At 47.1% G+C, this 23874-nt stretch overlaps 1 protein-coding gene across 1 annotated transcript in view; it reads right to left on the bottom strand.

Annotated features, from left to right (window-relative positions):
* LOC104360885 (collagen alpha-1(VII) chain-like) overlaps positions 1-23874 on the bottom strand; it is a 118517-nt gene that overhangs the window by 12970 nt on the left and 81673 nt on the right. The window contains exons 69-81 of the mRNA XM_032986727.1: positions 22409-22453; positions 21055-21090; positions 19869-19904; positions 17401-17457; positions 17151-17222; positions 15701-15772; positions 14435-14470; positions 7747-7827; positions 6465-6518; positions 6052-6105; positions 5246-5308; positions 4732-4794; positions 1862-1978 (exon numbers count right to left, since the gene is read on the bottom strand). Coding sequence (XP_032842618.1) covers positions 1862-1978; positions 4732-4794; positions 5246-5308; positions 6052-6105; positions 6465-6518; positions 7747-7827; positions 14435-14470; positions 15701-15772; positions 17151-17222; positions 17401-17457; positions 19869-19904; positions 21055-21090; positions 22409-22453 — 786 coding nt within the window. The remainder of the gene's footprint in view (positions 1-1861; positions 1979-4731; positions 4795-5245; positions 5309-6051; positions 6106-6464; positions 6519-7746; positions 7828-14434; positions 14471-15700; positions 15773-17150; positions 17223-17400; positions 17458-19868; positions 19905-21054; positions 21091-22408; positions 22454-23874) is intronic.

Raw genomic sequence — 23874 nt, 5'->3', positions numbered from 1 at the left:
ACACCTGCACCCCTTTAGGGGAAGGCTCAGGTGCGGTTGTTCCTATAATCACCCTGTCAGTGGTGAAGCACTGGGTGGGATTCAGTTGTAGCTATAGGCTGCTGAACAATGCTGGAGGCCCAGAGCATCCTCTGTGCCCATGTTGCACGGAGCAGATTGTTCAAGCCTTTATTTGATGTTTTTATCAGGACACAACACAGATGTTCAGTTTGACCATCAGTGTCATGTGGACCTTGCTGCATCACCTGCCTTTTCCCTTCCTTTATCACTTCTTCCCTCAGACTGAAACCCCAGTGTTAGGCATTTTTCGTTTTGTGACTCCAAAGAGCCCGGTATAGGCTTTCCCAACGTGTGATGCTCTTCTCTTTATGGGGGAAAACCAAGTTAAGAATTACTAAAGCCTACATAGATACCTTTAAACCACCCAGGTCCAAAGTCCTGCAAGGGGCTCTAGGACAGGGAGATCTTTGACACCCAGGAGAGCTGACCTAATGAGGTCCAGACTCATTCAGGCTTTCATACAAGATTGGGTCGGAATTGTCCCAACTTCTATCCTCAAAAGCCAAAGCAATTTTTACCGGTGTGTCTTTACCAGCACAGTCCTGAACTGTCAGATGCAGCTACCCCCCAGCTAAATTATCAATGCTATTGAACGTGCTTCTCACTTGGTGAAGGATAAGTGCTGGTGGTTGGAGTTTGGATTACTTAGCTGAAGTAATTCAGCAGGGCATAACAGATTAAAGAAAAAAATCCTGCCAGAGTCTCTACCTCCTTTCCTTGTTTTCAAAGCAGCCGTGCAATCTAATTCTCATTTATCAGAAAACTCAAGTATTTTACAAACCATATATGCGTGTGTGTGTGTGTACATGCAGCCTCTACACACATATATATACACATGTATACACACACATGAGGATTAAATCTTTACATATACTTATTTGGGGATACATCACTCAAGGGTGAAACACGGCACACCAAATATCTGCCAGACTCACAGGCTGGCAGGAGTTAAAACAGAGTTATCCCTCAGACAGGTTATGGATAACAGTTGGTCTTTCATGTAGTTACCAAACTCCGGCTTTTCTTTTGTTCTCGGTTCTTCCATGTTAATTTATGTATTCTCTTGTCCAAGCCTGAAAGTCTGCAAGCACAACTGAGAAGGGTATTTTTGTTTCTGGCCCTCTTTCACCTGAAAAGTTCTTCCTTACTTAATGGATGCTGTCTTAAGGGCAAGTGATTAGTATTAATCTCTAGCATCATCCCTCCGCATTGTGTTGGCAGCAGCAAGACACTCTTCATTACCATAGAATCAGGGGGCAGCATGTTCCTGCTCATAAACAGTATTAGCATGTCTCATTTCCAAGTCTTTTTGTTACATTTCAAAAGGTGCCCAGCATGTCTTGCATGCAAAACCACTTATTAAGTATGGCCCACAAATGGGGTCTGAAAGCCACCATCTCCTTCTGAAACCTTGGCATCCTGCTCCCCAGATAATTAGCAACAGGAGAGGTGCACTTGAGGCCCTGCTAACTGGAAATTATTAGACTTCCTTTCTTCACTGAGAGGTCACATCTTCCACTGCGGATGGGAAAAGATGAGAGGAAAGGGAAAAAAAAAAAAAATCTCATGTGATAAATGCACCAAGTGTTGAAGTAAGTTGATCAAGATCCCATGGAAAGACAGCAGACTGAAGCTCAACATGGGAGACTTCAGGTGCCAGCTTGTAAGAGAGGAAGATATATATATATATATGTGTACATAGTGGCATGTGGGGACACATCTGGGAGGCTGTGTCACATGAGGATGTAAGGTGCAGATCTCACCAGGGTTCAGGACATGCTACAGACCACTTGCTGCTCACCTGTGGCCCTGGTTCACCCTGTGGTCCTTGAGGCCCATCTGGTCCAGCGACTCCAGTCTTCCCAGGCCATCCCATTTGCCCTTTGAAGCCTCCCAAGCCAGGAACTCCCTTCACCCCCTGAAAATCACCAACAGAGGTGTTCAAACCTAGGTGGTTTTAGAGATGGGCCAGTCAAACATCACCCAAATACTTTAATGGCACTGGTAATAAGGGGAGACCATTTATATTCTAGTTTGCTTGCTGTTGTGCTACTAAGAGAACATCAGTAGGATGGTAGACATCACACCAGCTTTACCCTCTACCCTTACTAGTCCAGAAGGCACCTCGCTGTTTGGTGACACGGACACTGCATGTCTGGGATGATGCCCAATAATTTCTAATGCCCAAGTGTCCCTACATATGTAAGTGGAGTCCTTTATTCTGTAACCCTAGAAAAAAACGACTCTTGAGGAGGAGAAAGGAAGTTACCAAGAACTGGCCTATAATCAGGAGGATCTGGAGCAGATCCTCCAGGAAACTATGCTAAGGCACATGGAAAATAAGGCAGTGATTAGTGATAGCCAACATGGCTTCACTAAGGGCAAATTGTGCCTGATGAATTTGGTGGTCTTCTACGATGGGGTTACAGCGCTGGCAGATAAGGGAAGAGCAACTGACATACTCTGCCTGGACTTGTGCATTTGACACTGTCTCGCATGACATCATTGTCTCTAAATTGGAGAGAAATGATTTGTTGGATGGACCACTCAGTGGGTAAGGAATTGGCTGGATGGTCGCACTCAAAGAGTTGCGGTAAACAGCTCAATGTCCAGTGGAGAACATTGACAAGTGCCATTCCTCAGGGGACAGGGTCGGGCTGGGAGCTGTTTCACATCTTTGTTGGGACACGGACAGTGGGATCGATGCCCCCTCAGCAAGTTCACCCGTGACCCCGAGCTGCGTGGTCGGGGACACGCTGAGGGCAGGGGTGGCATCCCGAGGGACCTGGGCAGGCTGGAGAGGGGGGCCCGGGCAAACCTCGTGGGGTTCAACAAGGCCAAGGGCAAGGGCCTGCCCGGGGTTCGGGGCAATCCCCAGCACAAACCCAGGCTGGGCCCTCGAGGGGTGGCTGGAGAGCAGCCCCAAGGAGAGGGGCTGGGGGGGCTGGAGGGGGGAAAACTGCCCGTGAGGCAGCCCCGTGCGCTCGCAGCCCAGAACCCACCCGTGCCCTGGGCTGCAGCCAGAGCAGGGGGGGCAGCAGGGCCAGGGAGGGGATTCTCCCCCTCTGCTCCGCTCTGGGGAGACCCCCCCTGCAGTGCTGGGGCCAGCTCGGGGGCCCCCAACAGCAGAAGGACCCGGAGCTGCTCGAGCGGGGCCAGAGGAGGCCACGAAGATGCTGGGGGGGCTGGAGCAGCTCCCCTGGGAGGCCAGGCTGAGAGAGTTGGGGGGGTTCAGCCTGGAGAAGAGAAGGCTCCGGGGAGCCCTTCGAGCGGCCTCCCAGGGCTTAAAGGGGGGACAGGAGAGGTGGGGGGGGACTCTGGGTCAGGGGGTGGGGATAGGATGAGGAGTAACAGTTTTAAACTGAAATAAAGTAGGTTTATATTAAATATAAGGAAGAAATTTTTTATGATGAAGGTGGTAAAACACTGGTACAGGTTGCCCAGAGAGGTGGTAGATGCCCCATCCCTGGAAACATTCAATGTCAGGTCGGACACAGCTCTGAGCATCCTGATCTAGTTGAAGATGTCCCTACTCATGGCAGAGGATCTGGACTAGATGACCTTTAAAGGTTCCTTTCAACCCAAATAATCCTGTGACTCTATGATTATTCTACAAAATTTCCTATTCATCTGCACTGTTGAGCATTCTCTTGGAGCTGCTGTGAACAAAAAAAAGGCTCCCATTAAACACAGCATAAGGAAAGACCTCCAGTCAGCCCAAAATCCAACCTTCAGCAGTGGCTGAAGGCAGATGTTTGTGGGAGAGGAGAAGAACAGGAGAGGAATGGTGTGGTATTTCCCCAGAAGTAATCTCCCAGTCTCCAACCATTCACAGGTCAGACACTTAGTGGGCCAGAGGTATTGCTTGACAAGAGAAGAACCCTTAGTGTTTGATACAGATGACTACCAGGGGATGAGGACCAGAAGAGGAAGAGTTGTTATCAATAAAAGCAACAAATTCTTTAAGATCCCAAATCAGCTGTAGGCCAGATGGTGGAGCTGAATGCAAGAAGGGCCTGAAGGGCTGGAAAATTCCAGAAGACTTGATGGAGGCTGCTGGGATTATTGTGTAGTTTTGATTTTTTTTTTTTTTTTTTTTTAAAAAAACAGCTACTGTTTTAACTGAAACCCCATTTTTTCATCCCATGGAAAGATACAAATTTTAGACTTGTTCTTTTAGGGAAGAAAATGGAAAATTAAACAATGCAGAGAAGGAGGATCGGTGAGTGATCAAGGTGGGGGACTCCTCAGGGAGCTGAGATGAGAGCCAGGAGACCTTTCCCACTCCCATGTCCAGCGTGTCCAGGAAGCAACAGCGTCACCCACTTTTTTTTTTCCCCATAGCACCTCAGGTACCCTTTACCCTGAGCATGGTGGTTTTGAATAAACTCTGATAATTAATCCCATTTCAAGGGTTTGGATGGCTTTTCCTCATAATAAGCAGGAACCCTCCTGGGGTTTCATACATTGTCAGAGGGTGAATTTAAGGAGACATCCCTCTCCTGCCCTTTCCAACCGCAGTCCCAGCCTTAATGCTCCAGACAGTTGACATTTGCCCACTGGAAAGGGTATCTATGATGTAGAAAGTGTATAATTTTGTTAACTCAGCCTGATGGACATGGGATTTATTCTTTTATAAATGCAGCTCGATGCAGTCTGGCGAGTACTAACCTTTTCTCCTTTCTCCCCAGGAATCCCCGAGGCACCATCGTCCCCTGACGCTCCCTGTTCTCCCTGGAAGGAGCCAAGATAAAATCATGGCCAGTGTGGACTTGGCAAGGCTGCAATTTGCTGAATGAACCAGCTTTTCTTCAGATTACAATATTATTTGCTGAGTGTGACCCAGCAGGATCTCTCATCCTGCGCGTTGGTGGTACTCAAGGAGATGGAAGGAAATCTCATTAAAAAACCTCCATTATTTGACATGTGCCACAGTGCCCGTGGAGCATCAGGGCTGGGGTGGATGAACCCAGCTGAGTCATGGAGAGGTAAGCGAAGGGGGGTCCCCACCCCAGTGTCCAAGCGTCTTCACCCAGCTCTCTGCTGATTTATAGGAACAGATTCAGAGTAACCCCACTGTGCCCTTTGAAAGAAATAAGCAAGTTGCAGATGTGGATGTTGCAGCATCTGCAAAGCTTTTTGGAAGTGTCTTACTTGCTGGCAGATGCGTAATTTAGATACTCACTTTTGGTCCATTTGGTCCATCTGATCCTGGGATCCCTGGTTTTCCAGGACTACCAATGTCTCCCTATGGATGAAAAAGCAGTGGATTGGCTTTAAGCAGAAACACCTCCTAAAACGCTGGGAAAAGTGGCTGCAAAAAGGCAAGTGGTACTTGAGGGGGGAACATCATGACACTCCAGGTAACAGAAGGCCTAAGTATAGGCAAAGTCTGACTTCAGACCAGTATAAATTTTAGACCTGTCCTGACTCCAAGCCTATCTACATGAAAGCAAGCGGGAAATTCACTGAACAGTACTTCATTTACCCAATAGCCAAGGCTGATAAAGGAAAATATTAATAACAACAATAATAATAACAACATAGCCCATTGGCTCAGCTATCAACAGCTCCCTTACTTACCAAGCTTTTCAAAACCCTTCATAAAATGACCATTAAGGGTCATTATCCCTGTTTATAGAGGAAGGACTAATGGTGCTGACAACTGGAGCGACGTGCCCAGCAGTAATTGCAAATCGAGTCCAGGCAGTTTCTAAGCCACTGACCAGGAGGGGATCTGGGCAGGGTCTGCTTTTTTTTTTTACCCCAGATTATCAAAAATTTCCCCGCAAGCCTTAAAACCTTCCCGTCCATGTCTTCCTGCTCTGCAAGGCCATGTCCCCCTGTCCTGCAGCCCCACGTTCCCGAGAGGGACTTCTTCTGCCGGAGTTAGGGTGACTTCTTCATGCATGAGGCTGTCCTGGGGGTGAGTGGGAAACACTGCTAGAAACGGGGCAGCTAGAGCAGGATGGAAAGCTGGGCTTAGCTCACCTTGATTCCTTTGGCTCCGGGAGCACCAATGCGTCCTGGAAGCCCTTGTAAGCCCTGAGGATAAAGCAGATCATAGATTGTGGTGTTAAATCAAGGCGAGGGCAGGAGGGAGGAACTCTGCGTGTGCACAGGGCTAACCCCGATGAGGTGCTGTGAGATCATCCCTTGCTCACAGCATCCTTCCCCCTCGGTCTCAATGCAGCCTAGAGCTGGTGCTCTCTCCTCTGCTTGTCCCAACCTTTATTTCACAGAATCGTGGAGTGGTTGAGGTTGGAAGGGAGCTCTGCAGGACACCTTGCCCAACTCCCCTGCCTATGCAGGGCCATCTAAATCTGGTTGACCAGGACGATGTTCAGACAGCTTTTGAGTATCTCCAAGGATGGAGATTTCACAGGATCTTGCCCGTCTCCTACCTTTGTTCCTTTCTGCCCGGTGTCACCAGTGGTCCCAGGATCACCTTTCGCTCCCTACATAAAAAAAAGGACAAACATATCATACACAGCCTGAAAGGTAAAGAATACAGCCCCGGTAACAGCATCACCTTGCATTTATATTGTGCTTGTTACCACCAGAGGCTCCTTGAAAATTTGCAGATCATGGTCACATTGTTGCTAGAAATGCAGCCAGATCTGGGGTGGGAAAGGAATGACCTTGCAGAAGATGGGTGACTGTGACAGGGCTGCTAGTGAAGTGGGACAAAATGCTGTGATGAGTCACCACAGGGTCTATAGCTTATGCTGGGCAAAGTTGGAAAATGGCCCACGAGGACCTGTGTGTTGGAGTGAATGTCACTGAGGTTTGGGAGCTAATGGAGTGGCAATAGTCACGAGGACCTGCACTGTGGAGATGTTAGATGGTCTCCCTCAGCCTTTTTGTTGGTCACTCCCCGTGGAAATTCAGTCTGTCATTCAAAGTCTGGATCCTTTAGGAACTACTTGAATGATCTAGAGAATATTCATTAATTTCAGTGAGTTCTTCCTTTCCTGCTCCATCTCAAAATCTTCTAAAGGTTTATTTTTTTGTTTGTTTGCTTTTTGGCTTTTTTTGTTTGTTTGTTTGTTTGTTTTTGTTTTTTTTTTTCTCAGATGAGAAAACAAAAGAGAAAAACCACCAGCAGATTTCAGCTTGTTTCCAGAAAGTAGAATGAAGACACATTCCCATTGAGCATCACTTTGGAGATGTGCTTTCAGTGATAAGGGCATGAAGTACCATCCATGTGCAGGATCTTATCTGGGGGCAAGGGAGGCATCCTATCGTGACAGAGAAGCAGCTCATCCCAGAAAAGCAGGGTTTGCTTTGTTCCCTGCACTCTTCATCAGGCAGGTCAGCATTGAGGAGAACTGGATTTGATACATGAAGAAACTTGAAATGTGGGCCTTGATATGTAACAAAGGAAAGCTCATGTTGAAAAACATGGGAAAACTTAGAATTCTATCGCTAGAGACATGGACAGATTCTCTCCTGGCATCCAGAGAATGGCTCATCCTAAAAATCAGTCCAGAATATGCATTAAAGACTCCTCCAGGAGGTTTAGGGAGCAGTTTTGTCTCTCTTTGGAAAGGCTCACCCTGAGCAAGACCCTGAGTCCAGTAATGAGGTATGTAGGGTGTGGGAGGAGACATGAACTTGGGGTCAAGAAAGGCACGGAGCCTCTTTCTACCTGTCAGATAAACCATGTCCTTTCCTGCTACTCACTGGCTTCCCCTTCTGTCCCTGAAGACCTCTGTCGCCTTTGGCTCCCTTGTTTCCATTCTTTCCATTAAGACCTGCTGCACCCTGCCAGAAAGAGGAAAAAAAATTAATTTCTGTGTCAGCTCTTGCAGGGAAGGTGGTTAAGAACAGTCATTAGGATGGAAATGCAATAGTAAGAGCCTGGGTTGTGTGTTCCTGCAGTGAGAGGTCAGCAGCTACCCTAACACTAGCACCAAGACCTGAGGCTGGGATTTAGCACGCATTCCTCATGGGCTTGTAAGCCACTAGCAAATGCAGCCTGCGAGTTGATTTATTTATGATTACAGCTCGGTAAACAGAGGCACACAGCAGCTAAAGAATAGTCCTGGACTAAAAAAATTTAGGTGGTGATTGCTGTGGTTGGAAATAGGAGCAGGCAGCATCACACTGCGAGTGACTTAGAGGGATGCACACGCACACAATCCTGGGCACTGGGTTTGCAGCTTCAGACCCAGTCAGTTGAGGCAAGGAGCGTTGGGTGGTGAAATCTGGCTTGGTGAATGAGTGGACCCAGGCGTGGGGTTGCCCACAGCTGCAGTTCAGAGAAGATCTCCCATCTGGGAAGCTGAGGGCCAAAAGAGAGGTCCTCATCCAGCCCAGACTTGTGGGCAATGCTGGATAGAGCTGTTCCTCCAAGGAGACACCTTTTTGCTACACTTTGGAGGTTCTCAGCTTGTAGAGTGACTTTACAGCTCAGCTCAGTGCAGGACATCAGAGCCACCTCCAGCATCAAGGCCTCTTTGCATGGGGTCTCCCACTGTTTTGGTAACAAACTAAAAGCTACTGGAAATGCCTTTGAAATGCCTTTTTTTTTTTATTATTTTTTTTATTGCAAGGCTGACACAGTCTACTCATCCATTGTGGCCAGTTTTGATGGCAGTTTTCAGAACCTGGATGTGAGAAGAAATTTGATTTATCCCCACTTGAGACGCTGATTGCACAGGGCTCAGCTCACTCAGGGGAGAATGAATTGGCTGTTTAAGCAGATCGGGACACGAACAAGTGGCATTCTCTACTTGGAATTAATTTGCAGCAGGTTGTTGAAAAGAAACACATTTATTAAAAAAAAAAAAAATAAAAAAAATCAGCCACTAGAGTTGTATGCCAAGCAGACTTGTGAGGTCTCCAGTTATTCCTCCTCTCACTGACAAACGGACACTTCAAACACAATCATAGTGACAAGGAAACATCCCAGAGACACATGGGTGGGATGGTGCTGTCCCTGATGGTGGGTCAGACTGGGAGGACAGACCCACTACCTTTTCACTCCCAGATATAAAAATTCAGCTCCTCCTCTGGGGAACATGTTGATTCTTCAAACCCTGCCCCAAGCCTAGGCACATTTTACATTTCAGAGTGAGAGGAGTATTTGAGAGCTGACCAGGTGCTCCTCCATGGCTCTGATGGTCATATCTGGATCAGGTAAAGTCCACATTCCTCAAGCACTGCCTACACAATCAGGCACAAACATCTCGTGCAAGCTCTTTATTTACTAGTAACTAATTACTGACACGATCAATATAAAGTTCCATCTGAGGAAGTAAATGGACCATAAAACCCACAGCTAACTAGAGTTTCTCTGTTTGTTGGGACAGATTGCTTGCCTGGAGGGTAATAAACCTGTTGGTTTGATGGTTAAATCTCAGAAGCCCAGGCCTCAAGGGCTTGGTATTTTTGAGAAAGCTCTGAACTGGGTACAGACCCATCTGGCCAGGGATTTACAAACATGTATCCAAGGGGATGGACTAAAAAGCTTATTCTTGAGCATGGCCTGATCCTGAAGGAACCTGACACTAGTTAGAGATTTCCCAATTAGCTTTAATATTTCTCTTAGTCGTCCCTAGTGTCTCCTGTGTCAAGGAGAGACCTTTCCTTGTTTTCCTGTGCTTCCCCAACTGTCCATGTCCAACTCTCATCTATTCTGTTTGCCTTAGACCATGAGGTACTTCTTGTCTGCTCTTGACCTGAAAGAAACCCAAATGGATTTTGGAAGAGTTAGGTTCACAATATGTGCTGGTAGGCTGAAAGGTAGTGGGGTCTAAGCCATGGCTACTTGGTCCAGTAAACATAAGCAAGTTTTTGGCCTGGGTCTTATCTCATCGTAGGTGGACTCCTACTCATCATGGGCTGAAGATACTTTGTCATACAGACTAGAAGGTTTATAATAAGGCTTGGACATGACAGCTGTCCCTGCTTCAGTTTGTGGGGAAACAGTTCAGAGAGGTGATGCTTTTCAAGGCCTTCTGCATCCAGGACAAGATAAGGATGGAATAGGAGGGGAAAAGAGAAAAAAAAAAAAAAAAAGCAAAAAGGAGAGGAAGAGGAAAATACTTGAACACGAGGCAAGGGAAAGAAGCTGAATGGAAATTTGTTCCCTCAGATTTACATTCAGTGTTCTGCCAGGCAAATAAAGGCTGGGCAATAAAAGCTAGTAAAATGGCAGTTTAAAGGCAATTACTGGTGTAGTACTGGAAATGGCTCTTGCTATTTGGTTCTGTTATTAAAGTGTTGCTGGAACAGGCTTCATTTAACTGCGAAGACACCAGGTACCACAAAGGCACGGCGACACAGAGGCTTAGTCATAAGTGCTGAGCGCTGGCTGTGACGCAAAGACGTCTTTAAACAGCCGAGGACCTCTGCTTCCAGGCACAAATTCCTGTGAAGCTTTGGGCTGGAGCCAGGGAGGAGCCTGCCTTGTCTCCAGGCTCATCGTTTCCACTCAGATGAGCCAGCTGGGGAATGAGATGGGTCACCCTGGGAAAGTGTGAAACCCATCAGCAGAAACATCGCCCCAGTTGTGCACCCCAAAAGGATCGATCTGTTTGAAGACACACGTTGAAGGGCTAATGCATTTCCAAACCATGGTGTGGGTTGCAACCTCTGCTAAAAGGTTTCCCAACTCCTGGGTGTCAGCGCTCAATATCTGATGGGATGATGCATATGAAGTAGCTGGGAGTCCCAGCCTCAGAGTTTCATTTGTGTTTTTATCCCTTCCCTGCTGTGTCTTGCCTAGACTGTCCTGCCCACAATTATTTGCTGCAGTCCTGAGCATCCCTCCCAAAAAATCCTTTCTGGGTGTGGGACCTGCCACTAGTCCTCACAGCCATAATGATCATTCGTTCTCAGGCACTACATCTCAGACATGGGTCACCCTGATATCATGCTGCAAAGCTCCAAGGTATCCTGGGCAGAGATTTCCACCCATGGCCAGAAGATCTGGCTGACTAATTTCCCTTTGACCGGCCTGGACTCATCAGAAGATCTCAGGACACATCAAGACACCCTCCCACGGCAAGAATTCTGAAGATGGCTTTTTCCATTTTGAGAGGCCAGAAGTGCTCTTGTCAAGCCCAGGGCAGACCCCCTCACCCCACCTTTCCTCTCCTCTGGCTTCAAATGGTCCACTGCTCAGCGGGCAGGAGAACTGGGATGCCATATGGGTTCACCTAAGTCCCCATGCAGCTGATGGAAGAAGGTAGGGCTTTCTTGTTGGTACCTCCTGAGAGTTGTCTACACTCCACTCTTATCTATATCAAGAACTCTTATGCTCCTAATATCTATGGTAAAGTCAGATTCCTGATTATAATATTCCCACACCTACCGTACTCTGGGTTATAGGGCCTTGATTATCACTTAGTTTTCAGACACTGTGCTGTGTAACAGTGGCAAAAGAGTGTCCTTTAGCCATCCGTCAGCCTTCCCGGAGTGGCCATTTTTAGCACCTGATTGTCCCAGTATTAACCAGACTCCCCTGACTCGCTCTCACTCCTTGCTTTGACTTCAGGTATACGGCTTTGCTTTCATGTCTTGCAAACTCCGTTGCTCTCAATGATCAGCGTGGACTGAAGAATCCTGGGTTTCTCCCATCTTTATCCTCACTCACATGCTGGTGGCTCTGCTCCAACCTGGACTTTGGCAGATGTGCTCTGGCAAGCACTGAAGAATGAAGCGTATCAGAAATGGCTCTGAGAGCAAAAGCAGAAGGTCCAGGGAGCTGGTGGGTCTCTCACCCTCCAGGCAAGTTGAAGCAGGACACCCTGGAAATAAGCACTTGGCTGTGTGGATGGTGTCACCACACAGACTCTGGCTTCCTCAGTTGTAGGCAAGGATCTACATGCTGCTGTTCAAATATAGGGCCCAGCTCACATGAGGAGGTGAACATCTCAGAACTTCAGCTTTTACACCTAGTGAAGAGGACTGCAAACCAGAATGGAAAGGGCCAAGGAACACTGGTAATTGTAGACCCTGGAAACCCAAAATAGGGAATAATGGCAAGGGAGGGGGAGAATAATGGGTTAATCTGCCAGCATATTAATGCACAAAGCATGGGAAATAAAGAAGAGGAGCTGGAAGCCTTAATACATGATCAAGATGATGATTTAATAGGCATAACACAGACTGCAATATTAATAAAAAAGGGTGAACCGTGGCAGAAATATCAATGTAAAAGAGGACAGTGCTTTTAGAAAAGAGGAAAAAGGAGGAGGTGGTGTCTTGAATATCAAGAATTTACTCATTTGCCTCGAGATCCAGTTGTAAAGTCAACTAGATCCATTGAAATTCTCTGGTCAATGATTACAGGGAGAAGACACAAATGCTGTCAGCTTGGTTGGAAACTCCTACAAATCACCAAATCAAAAGAATAAATGGATGAGACTTTTTACAAGCTGGTTAAATTACTCAGAGTGAATTCAGAAGGACAGAAAGGGACCAGCAAATGTTTGCAATGAGTTGGTGGCAAATTGTGGATATGTAAAATGGAATTAGAGGGAACTGAAGGAAAATGAGAACTGCTAGCCGTTACCTTTAAGACTTTGCATACAACAGATTTACTACAGGTAGGCTGGACCAAGAAAATGGGAGAAGAGGACTTGGGGAATGATACATGAGACAGACCAGCCTACTTTTCCAGAATAACTTGGGGAAAAAGTAAATAAAGTATCTGTGAGCACTTAGAAGATAAAATGAGACTTGAGTTTGTGAAGAACAAGTTACATCAGGGTGTTGCACCCTAACCCAGGTGTCTGAAACAGATGATGTGAATCATGCTCAAAGAGTACCCTAAAGCTGCTAATGAAGCAAGTCTGAGCACGGCTCGCTCGGATGTGGAAAGTGAACACGGCAGGCATCTAACCTGAAGTCAGGTGAGTTTCATCCATGATGTTGTATATCATGGCTCTTCCAACAAGGCCCCAGCTCTGATCTGACTTTTGCAATTTTAGAAATTTAATGAAGGACCAAACCCAAGCTCTATTATCTCAGTCTAGCTCTAAGCACAGCACAAGTAGCATTAACCTGCACCAGCAGAATTTTTCCAAAAGAAAGATTACTTAGCTTTCCTCAAATACTCTTTGACAAGATACCACTTTCTGGTAGTTAACTGTATCATGTGCCAACCCCCGTGGGTTTAGTAGAAACCAGCACATCATCCAACCACGACTGGATGGTTGCTGGCGAGGAAGCTGGAGTTCAGCTGTGCTTCCTTTGCACTCGGCAGTCTCAACAAATGCCTTTGCACTACTCCTGCACTACTACTGGTCGTCACCTATGGATTCAGGTGTTCACTACAAAGCAGTTTCAAACATGCATTCAATCCAACGCCTACGTGCGGCGATGCCAGATGCTGTGGTCTTACAGCACGTTGCAGCCCCATTGCTTTGGCAAAGTGCTCAGAAAGTTGTTTACAATTAGGCAGGGGTTGAAATACTTAATTGAATGAGGCCTTTTTTCTCGGTGAGCAATTACCAGTCTGGATTACAGGCTTGTAAATAGTTACACAGCCGTGATCAGTAATCAGCGGGCAGCACTGAATGGCTGTGGAGCCTTCACAGCAACACACAGTTGCTGAGAATCACCCACTCAGACACAGAGAGGCATAATTGGGGAATAGGTTAAAAAAATACTGATATTTATTATTGCAGCAAAACAATTGAACACACTTGTATTTCCATGGCCTGAGAAAAAGTCTCAGTCACCTTTTGGTGTTCCTTCTCCTCCTATTCCTTCCTTTCCCAGATGAAAAGAAATCAGTTGGGACTTTTTTTCACTTTGGACAACCTTGGAGATCAGTTTTCCACTTGGGGTTTCTTGCAGGTGAAATGGTGAAGTTCAAAAGCATGTAAACACTTTTGCAAATCAACACTGCATTTTTATTTTTTTTTCCCTCAGTTGCGATTTATCAGAAAACAAGCATAACTGTTTTCCCTCTGGCCAGCAACAGACACCCACTGAGTACTGAGAATAGCCACCTGTAGTCCAGCCTCTTAAGGATATAGAAATTTCTCATGGCATATACAACCTGTGTTCACAATCCTTAAGCCATTTGAACGTGAAACATCACCTGTTCATGTCTAGCAATGCCCCTTAATACACCAAAGGCATTAAAAAATAGTAAATAAATGCATATTTCACATGTTCCTTAACGCAAAATGCAACATCCTATTAAAACATACCTCTGGCTGTGGTCCCCCATGCCCACCGCTGGTTTTCCAGCAAAGCTTCTTTGAACGTGGGCTTTGTGGAGCAACACTGAGCCAGCATCGCCTCACCCCACCCCGCAACCCACACGCGTGGCTGTGGGGAGAGGACCAGCAGTGCGAGCCCAGCTCCATGCCCAAGGCTTGCAAAGGCAGAGAAACATGCTCCAACTCACGGCAGAGCCCGGTAAGCCTGGTTCTCCTGGCTCCCCCTGCAAGGAAAGTGGTGTTGAGTTACTGTGGCGAAGAGCTGCATTTCCTCTGGAAATGGGGATTCCTGTAGGAGATGCCTACAGCTGTGGAAGAGGAGACAAGGGGCGTAAGGAACCGAAGGAATCAATGCCTCAAATATTCCTTGACGCAGAAGCACCAAGGACAAGTTGTGGCCTTTGTGATCAGTCTAAGGAATGCTGCCCAGGGAAGGGCGGAGTGTATCGAAGGATGCACGGCTCCACTTCCTTGATGCTGTAGTGCCAAATCCCTTACAGATGCCTCAAAAAAGACTGATAAGCTAAAAGCTGGACAACTACTCAAGAAGAAAAACAACTGAGGAAGAAGTAACAGTGGCAGAAGGGAACAAGACCACCTCTCGTGGAAACAAGTTCCTGGAATACCTGCCTCTCTTCGTTTACTATGATAATCGGCTGATAAGATGAACTTAAAAGGTGACAGAAAACTTTGCTGGGTGTGCACCCACCACCCAAGGTAACTCGACCTGAGCCAACGCTTGAACCTGGGTGGTGAACCGGACTCTTTTTTTCTCTCTCTTCCTCTCCTTTTCTTTTCTTATAGATTTATCAATAAGAGACCACATTGCTGACTATCTTTTTACAAGTTTAAGCTGTTTCTACCACAAGTAAAACGTTTTAACTGGTCGTTTGGTGTCATTTCACCTTAATTTATCCCGAGGGGATCACAGAACCTTTACAACTCCCTGGGTTCTGGTGTCATTTCACCTTAATTTAACCCGAGGGGATCACAGAACCTTTACAACTCCCTGGGTTCCCACTCTGGGTCGTAACAAAGGGGACCTTTTGGGACCCCTCTGCAGCAACAGCTGGAAGGGGGCAGGTAGAATACCCCAAACAGCTCAGCTGGGCAACTGAATGGAGTCCTACACCTCTGGTGACTATAACTGGAGCTTAGACAGCAGTAGCCTCATGCCTGAATATTGACATTATTGGTCATTTTAATCCAGGAAAGATGCCGGAGCACTCTGCTGCTTTACAAAATGGGAGAAATCTTTAGGGCTTTCCTGGAAAAGCGCAGTTACTTCTGCTCTCTGGTGGCCTCATAATATTTCAATCAGCAATTTTGGAGAGGGAATGCAGAATTATATTCTGTGAGAAAACTGTGACAGGATTTTACACATCCGTTCTTGTGTGATTTTACACATCAGTTCTTGCAGGAGATGCCTTAACAGAGGTGCTCACTGTACTCACCTTCTGTCCCACCGGTCCTCTTGTTCCAAAAAGCCCCATCACTCCCTTGGAGCCAGCTTCACCTTTGACTCCCTGAAATTTTAAAATCCCTGTCAAATACATTTTTCACACCTGCTGCTCTTGAAGTGACACCCCCATCTCTGCCCCGAGGGAGGCCAGTAGAAAAACCCTTGGAGATGGAAGAGAGGATGACAAAAAGCATGTCTCTAGCAGACTTCATCTCCAGGGAGCCCAAAGGTCTAGTGCTAGGGGAGAAAGCCACCAGCTGCACAACAGCTTGGCAGAAACCTCAGTGAACTGTCCTGTAAAAGAGTTGTGCCTAGTGATGGAGATTGAAGAAAAATGAGCAGAAAGGGGTCTCAAAGCCTCTGGATGGGCTGACTCCTTACAAACATTCAAGTACAAGACCCTGCTGGACTTACTGGTGGTGGAGATAACACTCCAGGGCTCCATGCAAAGTCACTCAGATATTCGGCCAAGAGGTGTTCTTGCATTAGGAGGTGTTAATGTATTATTATTTTTTTATTATTTTATTATAAAGCGATCTGACAGATATCACGTATGGGCTTTCACCTGACTTAAAAAAACAGGCACTACCCATGGGACCATCTCCACTGGTTTCCTTTACAGTTGCTGTGGACCTAAGCAAGTGCAGTCAGTCATGGTAAGGACACGATTTGCCTCTTCACAAGGGAGGTGCCCACCCTGAACTACAGTGATTATCCAGGTCCCCATGGTAAATAACAGGAGCTGGATGGCCAGCTCAGACAGCAATGCTGCTGTTGTAGATACTTATATTCATTCATCAGAGTTCCTGTCCCGGGTCAGACTTCTGGAGCAAAACCCATTAACGTAATATAAAAATAGGTATAAATAGTACATGGAGATTCAATCTGTGACTCAGTCTGAGGGTGGGAGAGTTACGTGATTCCTCCCAGTGGAGTGGTGGTGGGTTGAGACCTGAGACCTCCACAGGGTGCTCTCAAAGAGCAAAGGCAGACGGAGGAGCAGGCGACTCGCTCTGCCACCGCCCAGGGGACAGCCCTCTGTGAAAAACAGAGGAACAGAGGATCTGACCAAGCCCTAGCAAGAATGGCACGAGAGCTGCAGGGTTTGAGGTAGCACGGCCAGCTCTTGGAGGGAGAGGGAGATGCGGGACTCTTACAGTGCTGCAGTAAGTGAATGGACTCTTTTCCCAGAGTGATCCTGTACCACGGACATGGTCCCAAAACTACAGACTTGATGCCCGGTAAACTGGATGTGTATCTTGTTCCCAAGCCCCAGCCCAGCATCCTCCTCTCCCTTTTTGTGGCAAGAGCTGGGCGAGTGTGTCCTTGCACTGTGTTTTATAGCAGGTGTGTGGGAAGGGAGGATGCAGAGATATCAGTCCCTTCCTCACACAACCAGTGACCTTTCGCTGTCTCTCTCAGACACATCGAGAGGTTCATACCTTTTCTCCTATGGGCCCATCCTCTCCCTTCTCGCCTTTGTCTCCATCAAAACCTGGCAGGCCCCGTTCACCCTGAAAGGTAAACCAGAAATTAGTGGATTGTGCCTCTCTCCTGGAAGGACCCAGCTCTTGGTCGCTGGCTCTGGACCAAAGTGCTGGTTCTCAGTGCTTATCCCACGCTGTGCTTGGTGCTTATGCCACCAACAGTGGGGAAGGGACAGATTAAAAAGTCAATAAGAGTCAAGCTTACAGGATCTCCTTTACTGCCTTTATAGCCCTGGGGTCCAAAAATAGTCGTGGGTTCACCCTAAAGAAAGGAGACACAGAGAGATGTAGACATGTAGTGATACATGAACCCATGGGTCCCACTGGATGGAACTGCACTTACTCTGATGGGCAAAATGGTAATTCACACAGCTGCAATGAAGGTAAGCATTTCCCAGACTGTAGCCCATAGGCTGGATGATGAACATGCACAGAAAACTACAAGAAGACCTGAGGTTGGACAGTGACCTCTTGCTCCAAAAAATGTTGGAGTCCACTGGCATTATGCCAGTCTAAATGCGATGGCTGGAAATGGAGATGTGCATGGCATGACCCTGAGGTTCAGTTCCCGAGCCAAGGCTGTCAGTGATGGGACAAGTTAATCTCTGATATGGTGGCTTGCTTCCTTTGTCATTCAGGATGTCAGGGTTTGCATCTCTTCCCAGGTGTGGGAGCTGGCCGTAGGCAGGATGGTGAATGGGTCTACTCATGGTGTCCTGACTTATGGACACAGAGTTGGAGTTAAGGAAGGGAAGTGGCACTTAGGGCACCACTCAGAGGTAGTTTTTGCAGGGTCAGACCCCCAAGCCATCATCCTGAGAGATCCAGGAGCTACAGGCATACAGTAACCCCATGGACACATCCATGCCAAGTCTATTTATCAGCTCAACAGCAGATGACGGACATTGTGCTCTTCAGAGAGTGAGGAAGATGCAACAAGGTTATTCCCATGCAAGAAATGGCTCTGCTCTGGCAAAGTGATGATTGTGTCTCCAAAGTGGTGATGCTGTCTGTAGTTTGGAGGGAAGAGGGCTGAAGCCACCTTCTAATGAGCAACTGTAGCCCATTTGAAAAGGACTCCCTTTGCACCAGCTCTCTTCAGTGTTGCAAACAACTTTGTTCAGAATGATAGTGCCTTGCTGCTGGAGTCTTAACAACCACATATCAATAAATATTCCCCAAACTTTGACAACCTTTTGCAGTTTATCCAACCATCACCATAAGACATTGATCAAATTCTGTATACCCTCCTGCTTCCCTGCTCTGGAGGGTCTCTGACAGAGATGGGATGGGACTCAACCAGTATCAGGAACAAAAGGGAGAATAAAGATCCTGTAGTTTAATCCAATACATAGCACAGGACCTCAGATTCACACAGTTACTCCTGTATTGATCAAGGGAGAATTAGAAAGAAAGTTAAACTGCAATCATGTGGAACAAACCCAAGCCAATTATCCCCCACCCTTCTGTTTTATCTCATACTCCGCCTTATATTTTATTAAGGTATTCTTTGGAAAATGCATTACACATTCCTTCAGCTTGGAAAGTGTTTTGGAGCCTCTTCACGAAGCAGATTAAGAATTCATTTGTCTCTGGAGCGAGTCCCCTTTGAAAGTAGCTTCCTCAGAGACAAATTGGCCTTAATCATTTAATACTGCATGACTCAAAGGCAGAATCATCATGTAGGTTTGCTAAAACTCATTTTCTAACAAGCCATTTCAGCCAGGAAGGAAGTTAACAAAACACTGGGCAGAAGTTCAGCACTTTTTGTGCGTTTTCCAGAAGCGCTTGGGGAGTTATTTTCGCATTACCTGCTATGAGCCAGCTCAGGCTTTTTAAGATTGCGGTATGCTTTGGGATGAGCTGGTCATACCAAAATCAGCAGAAATTTTCTTCCTCCTTTAATTCACAGGAGGCATTTTGGTGCCCCACAAAATAGTTGTCAAAGTGACTTTTTTTGTTGTTGTTTTGTAGGATCCCGACAAAACTCATGCGCGCTCAACCCGGAGTTGTGTGTCCTTTGCAAGGATGGCATCAACAAAGTGGATTGAAATCGGTGGAGACCCCCAAGAAGGAGCGGGACATCTACACATTATCTTCCACTACCTACATAGGTGTACAAGGTAGAGAGGATGGATCCAGGCTCTCCTGGAGAGGATCCTGGAGGGACACAGTAAAAGGACAAGTTGCAGCAAGGGAAACTCCTATTAGACAGAAGGAAAAATGTCTTCACCCTGGGGGTGGCCAGATGCCTGAGCAGGGACGCAGCGAAGCACGCACGAGGCCCTGAGTCTCAAATCCCGAAGATTTCACTGGCAATGGGATCTTCATTCAGGCACGCGGATGGCACTGCACGCAACATCACGGATCAAAAGTTGGATTTAATGTCCTCTTCAATGAAAAGCATTTGCACACCATCATCTTGGGAACCTTGTTCACTGCTCCACGCTATGTGGGCTACGCTTACCCACATACAACTGTAAGAATCCTATAGAATCACTGAGGCCCCAGATATTTGAAAGCACATGTGAATATTTTTTATCATTTACGCCTCTAAATTGTAAGATCACTGACTCATTTAAATAACAGTCCATCTGCTCCCTGGTAACTACAATATCCTGAAAACTTTTTACCCCATCTGCCCCAGAAAGTTGCAATCTGGAAGGTCCTTACTCTTTCTCCTTTGGGTCCCAGAAGTCCCCGATCACCCTGAACACAAGAAAGAAAAAAAGACAGTGAGTGATTCCCTTTTTACTCACTCTTCTTGTGTTGCTCAGTCCACTGATTCACACTCCAGGCCACTAAGATCTTTCACAGTTGGAAGTCAGTTCCTCTGGGCACCCTGTAAAATGGTTAGCTTACCACAAGAGATTGCGTACAACTAGAATTTATTGCATTGACAAAAAAAAAATAACGAGCCCGAGGACTGAAGTTGTTTGCTCGACTCCATGCTCAGTGTATCCACAATGTGGAGCTACTGCTGGATTTCAGCCTCCCAATGGGATGCAGCATCCCCGTGCTGCAGGGATGTGCCTACACTATATCCAGGGTGGGATGGCATCCTATATAATACAGGATTTCCCAAATTTCAACCTCAAATCTGGTATGCTTTACTGAGAGTGTATGAAACAGTAGCTGTTCCTGGAAGTTTTTTATAATGGGCATGAGGCTGAAGGGTAGGAGTCATTCCTGAAGGCATCTTGTAACCTTATCTGGTGCTCAAGACTGGTGTGGTGACAGCAGGAGAAGGGGGAGGCTTCAAGGACCAGGAGGGGACAGGAGAGCGGACACTGCACTTGAACTTCTGAGTGGCAGAACTCCATGTAGATCTCTCCCCCAGTGTCCCACCACACAACCCTTACATTTGGGGTGCGGTTCTCAGGAGTGCACTTTCCAAGGGTTACAAGTGGGATGTAATAGAAGGGGACCGAGGGGACTCCTGCTCACCGTTGCAAATGAAAGGGTACGTGTTGCCCGGTGGGCAGTCATCCTCCCACCGATGCTGCAGGACATCTGCTCCCTAGCCCTCTTCCCCCAACCCTGCACATTTGGGGGTCAACCAGAGCACACCAGGGGTCCCTTTCTGTCCAAGCTCCTAAACTTCCTTCCAAAAAGACCTAGGCACGCATGAAGACAGCATGCACACTCATCTCAGCCCAGCCAGTAGAGAGGACTGCTAATGCCACTTCACACTTCCCCACCCTGATCAAGGTCCCCTCCCAGTCCCCCCCCAGAAGATGCTGGAATTATCTCTGATGCTTTAACAGGGGCATGAGCAGTGTGGGCTGCTGTAGAGAAAGGCTCCTCACAACGGTGCCTTCCTCCAAGGCACTGTGTAGATAAGATGGTTGTTGCTTACTCTTTCGCCTTTCACCCCTGGGAAGCCTTTTAGACCCTGCAAGAACAGAAAACAACATGTGAAGATAAATACTAGCAGGAGGAAGGCGTTAGGAAAGAGCAGCTTCCACTCGAAGGCAGAGCTGCCTCCAAGGATGCACTCCACCATGGAGAAGCTGCCTGGTAGGACCAGCACAGGAGCCTCTACTCTCTTTTCCTTCCCCGTGAGAGCAATTTGAGAAGTGAAACACAGTGGTGCAAAAAGAAAATTTAGCCTTAAGCTTCTGCCCACCACTGGGTCCTGGGCAAAACTTGGGATCTCTTGGCAGAGGTATAGATTTGGCCAACCTCCCCCAATTTGCAAGTCACGTACTATGATTTGCGTACCCTTAACATTAACGAGAGGCAGTCCTCATCTCTCAGAGAGTGTAGGGGAAGGGTTTCTCCCAGAGGGCTTCTCCTAGGTGGAGGTAATGGGGATCCCCAAATGTTCCCCAGGGCAGAGCCCTTGGAGACAGAGCCAGGATGGGAACCACACCTGGGGAGCTGAAAAGCCATGGTGGTCACCCTAGATGTAACCCGTTTGCAAAACTGGGGACCGGTGACCTCCCATAAAAATGCAGAGAAGTGGCACCTTCCACCTGCAGGACTGGCAGCTCATCACAGGGGTGGGCGTGGAGAGGCTGGTCAAGGAGGAGACAGAGCACAGGTGCTTCTCAAAGGGCACAAAACCTGGGCTTTGCCACCCTCCCTGTGCCTTGCACTGCTGTTCTGACCACTGGAACACATCTTTGCAAGCCCTTGTGGTGTAAGGGCCAGTCTTGCTTGAGGATCAGCCCTTCAGGGATCAGGTCCCAGGGTGAAACCTGGTAATGCAACCACTCTTGGCCCTCGGAGGAACTTATAAAGTCCCACGCTTCTTGTAATAACACATTCATTCCATTAGAGATAACAGCCTAATAAATAAAAAGGTGTTTGTCAAAATACCGGCTGTGATCTGCGTCTCCCCTGACTCAGTCCCCTCTCAGTGAAAAGGGAATTTACAACAGAACAAGGCCCTGAAATTCATGCAGGCAAGCAGACCTGATGAAAAAGAACAGACAGGGAATAATATTTCAGGAGGACTTCAAAAGCAGCCTGTAGATGAGTCAGCCAAATGGACAGAAGCATAAAGCAATTGTGCTCTGCATGACACCTTAAGTCTCACAGATGCCTACAGGATTTACACTCACTCATCCCGACTGAACATCGGAATTCAGGTTCCCAAAGTCTCTATTTCTCACTGAAAGCATCAACCCATTTATTTCTTTAATTGTTCATGGGGATTTCGCCAGCCCTGGGTCCACTGTAGCCCTCGGTGCTATTTTAATGCTCACCATTGTGCCACTGGGGCCCCGGACTCCCACGATGCCCTCGTCACCCTGTTAGGACAGAGAGGGGTAGTGATGGCCATCAACAAAGAGAAATGCAACACGCACAGTCCCAACTCTGCAAACCATCCCACTTGGGGACAGCAGCAATTAAGCATGCAGAAACCCAGGCCCTCAAAGGAGTTGTCCAACCCCTTCACTTATACCTCCATCAGGTGTCTTAATGCTCCTATGGATCTGGATCAAAGAGCTTAAAGGGCTTGAGATCATCCACATGTCACTGCAGGTAGACACTGCAGTACTTAGAGAATAATGCTTCAGCCAGATTGAAGCTTCAAGCTTCAGCTTCTCCTCAGTCCCTGAGAGAACCAGGCATTTGTGAGATGATCTGCACCTGATTTAGCATGATATAAGTCACTCCGAAAAGGTGTCTCTTCCTCTCCATTGGTATAGAGAGGCTCTGGAAGGACTAGCTCAGAAGAAGTATCTGAGGCTGAACGACCTGGTGTGTCCCTCCCCAGGATGTACTTACAAAGGCATGACCAACAAGGGACAGAGGTCTGAGATGTTCCTGGGACAGAGAGATTTCTTCCCCCTGATTAGAGGGCTCTATAGCTTTTCTGCGCATTCGTAACTCATTGCTGAATGTGATTTCAGCAGGACTCACCACGATAAATAAGGCAGCCAGGAATTCACCTAGAACTCATACTATTGACTTTCAGAAGGAAGAGGCCATCAGTCAACTGCTCAACAGTGACTTGTGCATTTAAAGACCAATGTGGGGCTTATCTTCACACCCAGCTGTGGTTTCCAGATGCTGCAGACCTTGTTCTGAGCTTCCCTTTAAGTGTGCTATTGACTCCTTATAAGCCTTGCTACGAGGGATAGGTGGTGGGTCTATGAAGTCCTTTTATTACCTCCCTAGGTAGATCCTACAAGACTTATCTGTCTTTAAGATGCCTAGACTTCGGCATCGTCCTGTAAGGCCAAATTTAGATCTCTCATATAAAGCCAATGTAACCTGAGATTCTGTGATTCACTTTAGATTGATGCTAGAGTCAGAAGAGCAGAAACATTATTTCATCATTTCCTTCAGATAATGAAGCCTGAGCGAGGTTTACCCCAGACCTTTCACAGCTGTTGACATTCTCATTAAGTGTTTTGTCTCAGGGGCCTCATTGAACAGTTCTGCTGGCAGATGGGGAGTTTGTCTAAATGGATTGCAGCATAAAATCAGCAGTCGTGGGACAGCGACAGAAGCAGCAAAATGAAACACGGCCTCTGATTACAACTCAGGATGGTCTCCCTGGGGTCTTTGCCAGAAGGAGACCAAAACTTCTCAGCATGAGGAAAAATTAATGTTGTTGCCCCAAGGATGATGGGAGCTGGTTTCCCTTTGCCAGGATAACAAGGAGGAAAGAAGGGAGTGGCGATAAAAAAGCTGGAGGCAGATTTCTGAACGAGCTTGCAGG

The sequence above is a fragment of the Tyto alba genome, unplaced genomic scaffold (assembly GCF_018691265.1).
Source record: "Tyto alba isolate M040663 unplaced genomic scaffold, T.alba_DEE_v4.0 Super-Scaffold_2, whole genome shotgun sequence".
Classification (NCBI taxonomy): Eukaryota; Metazoa; Chordata; class Aves; order Strigiformes; family Tytonidae; genus Tyto; species Tyto alba.
This window is presented reverse-complemented; position numbering and strand designations above follow the sequence as displayed.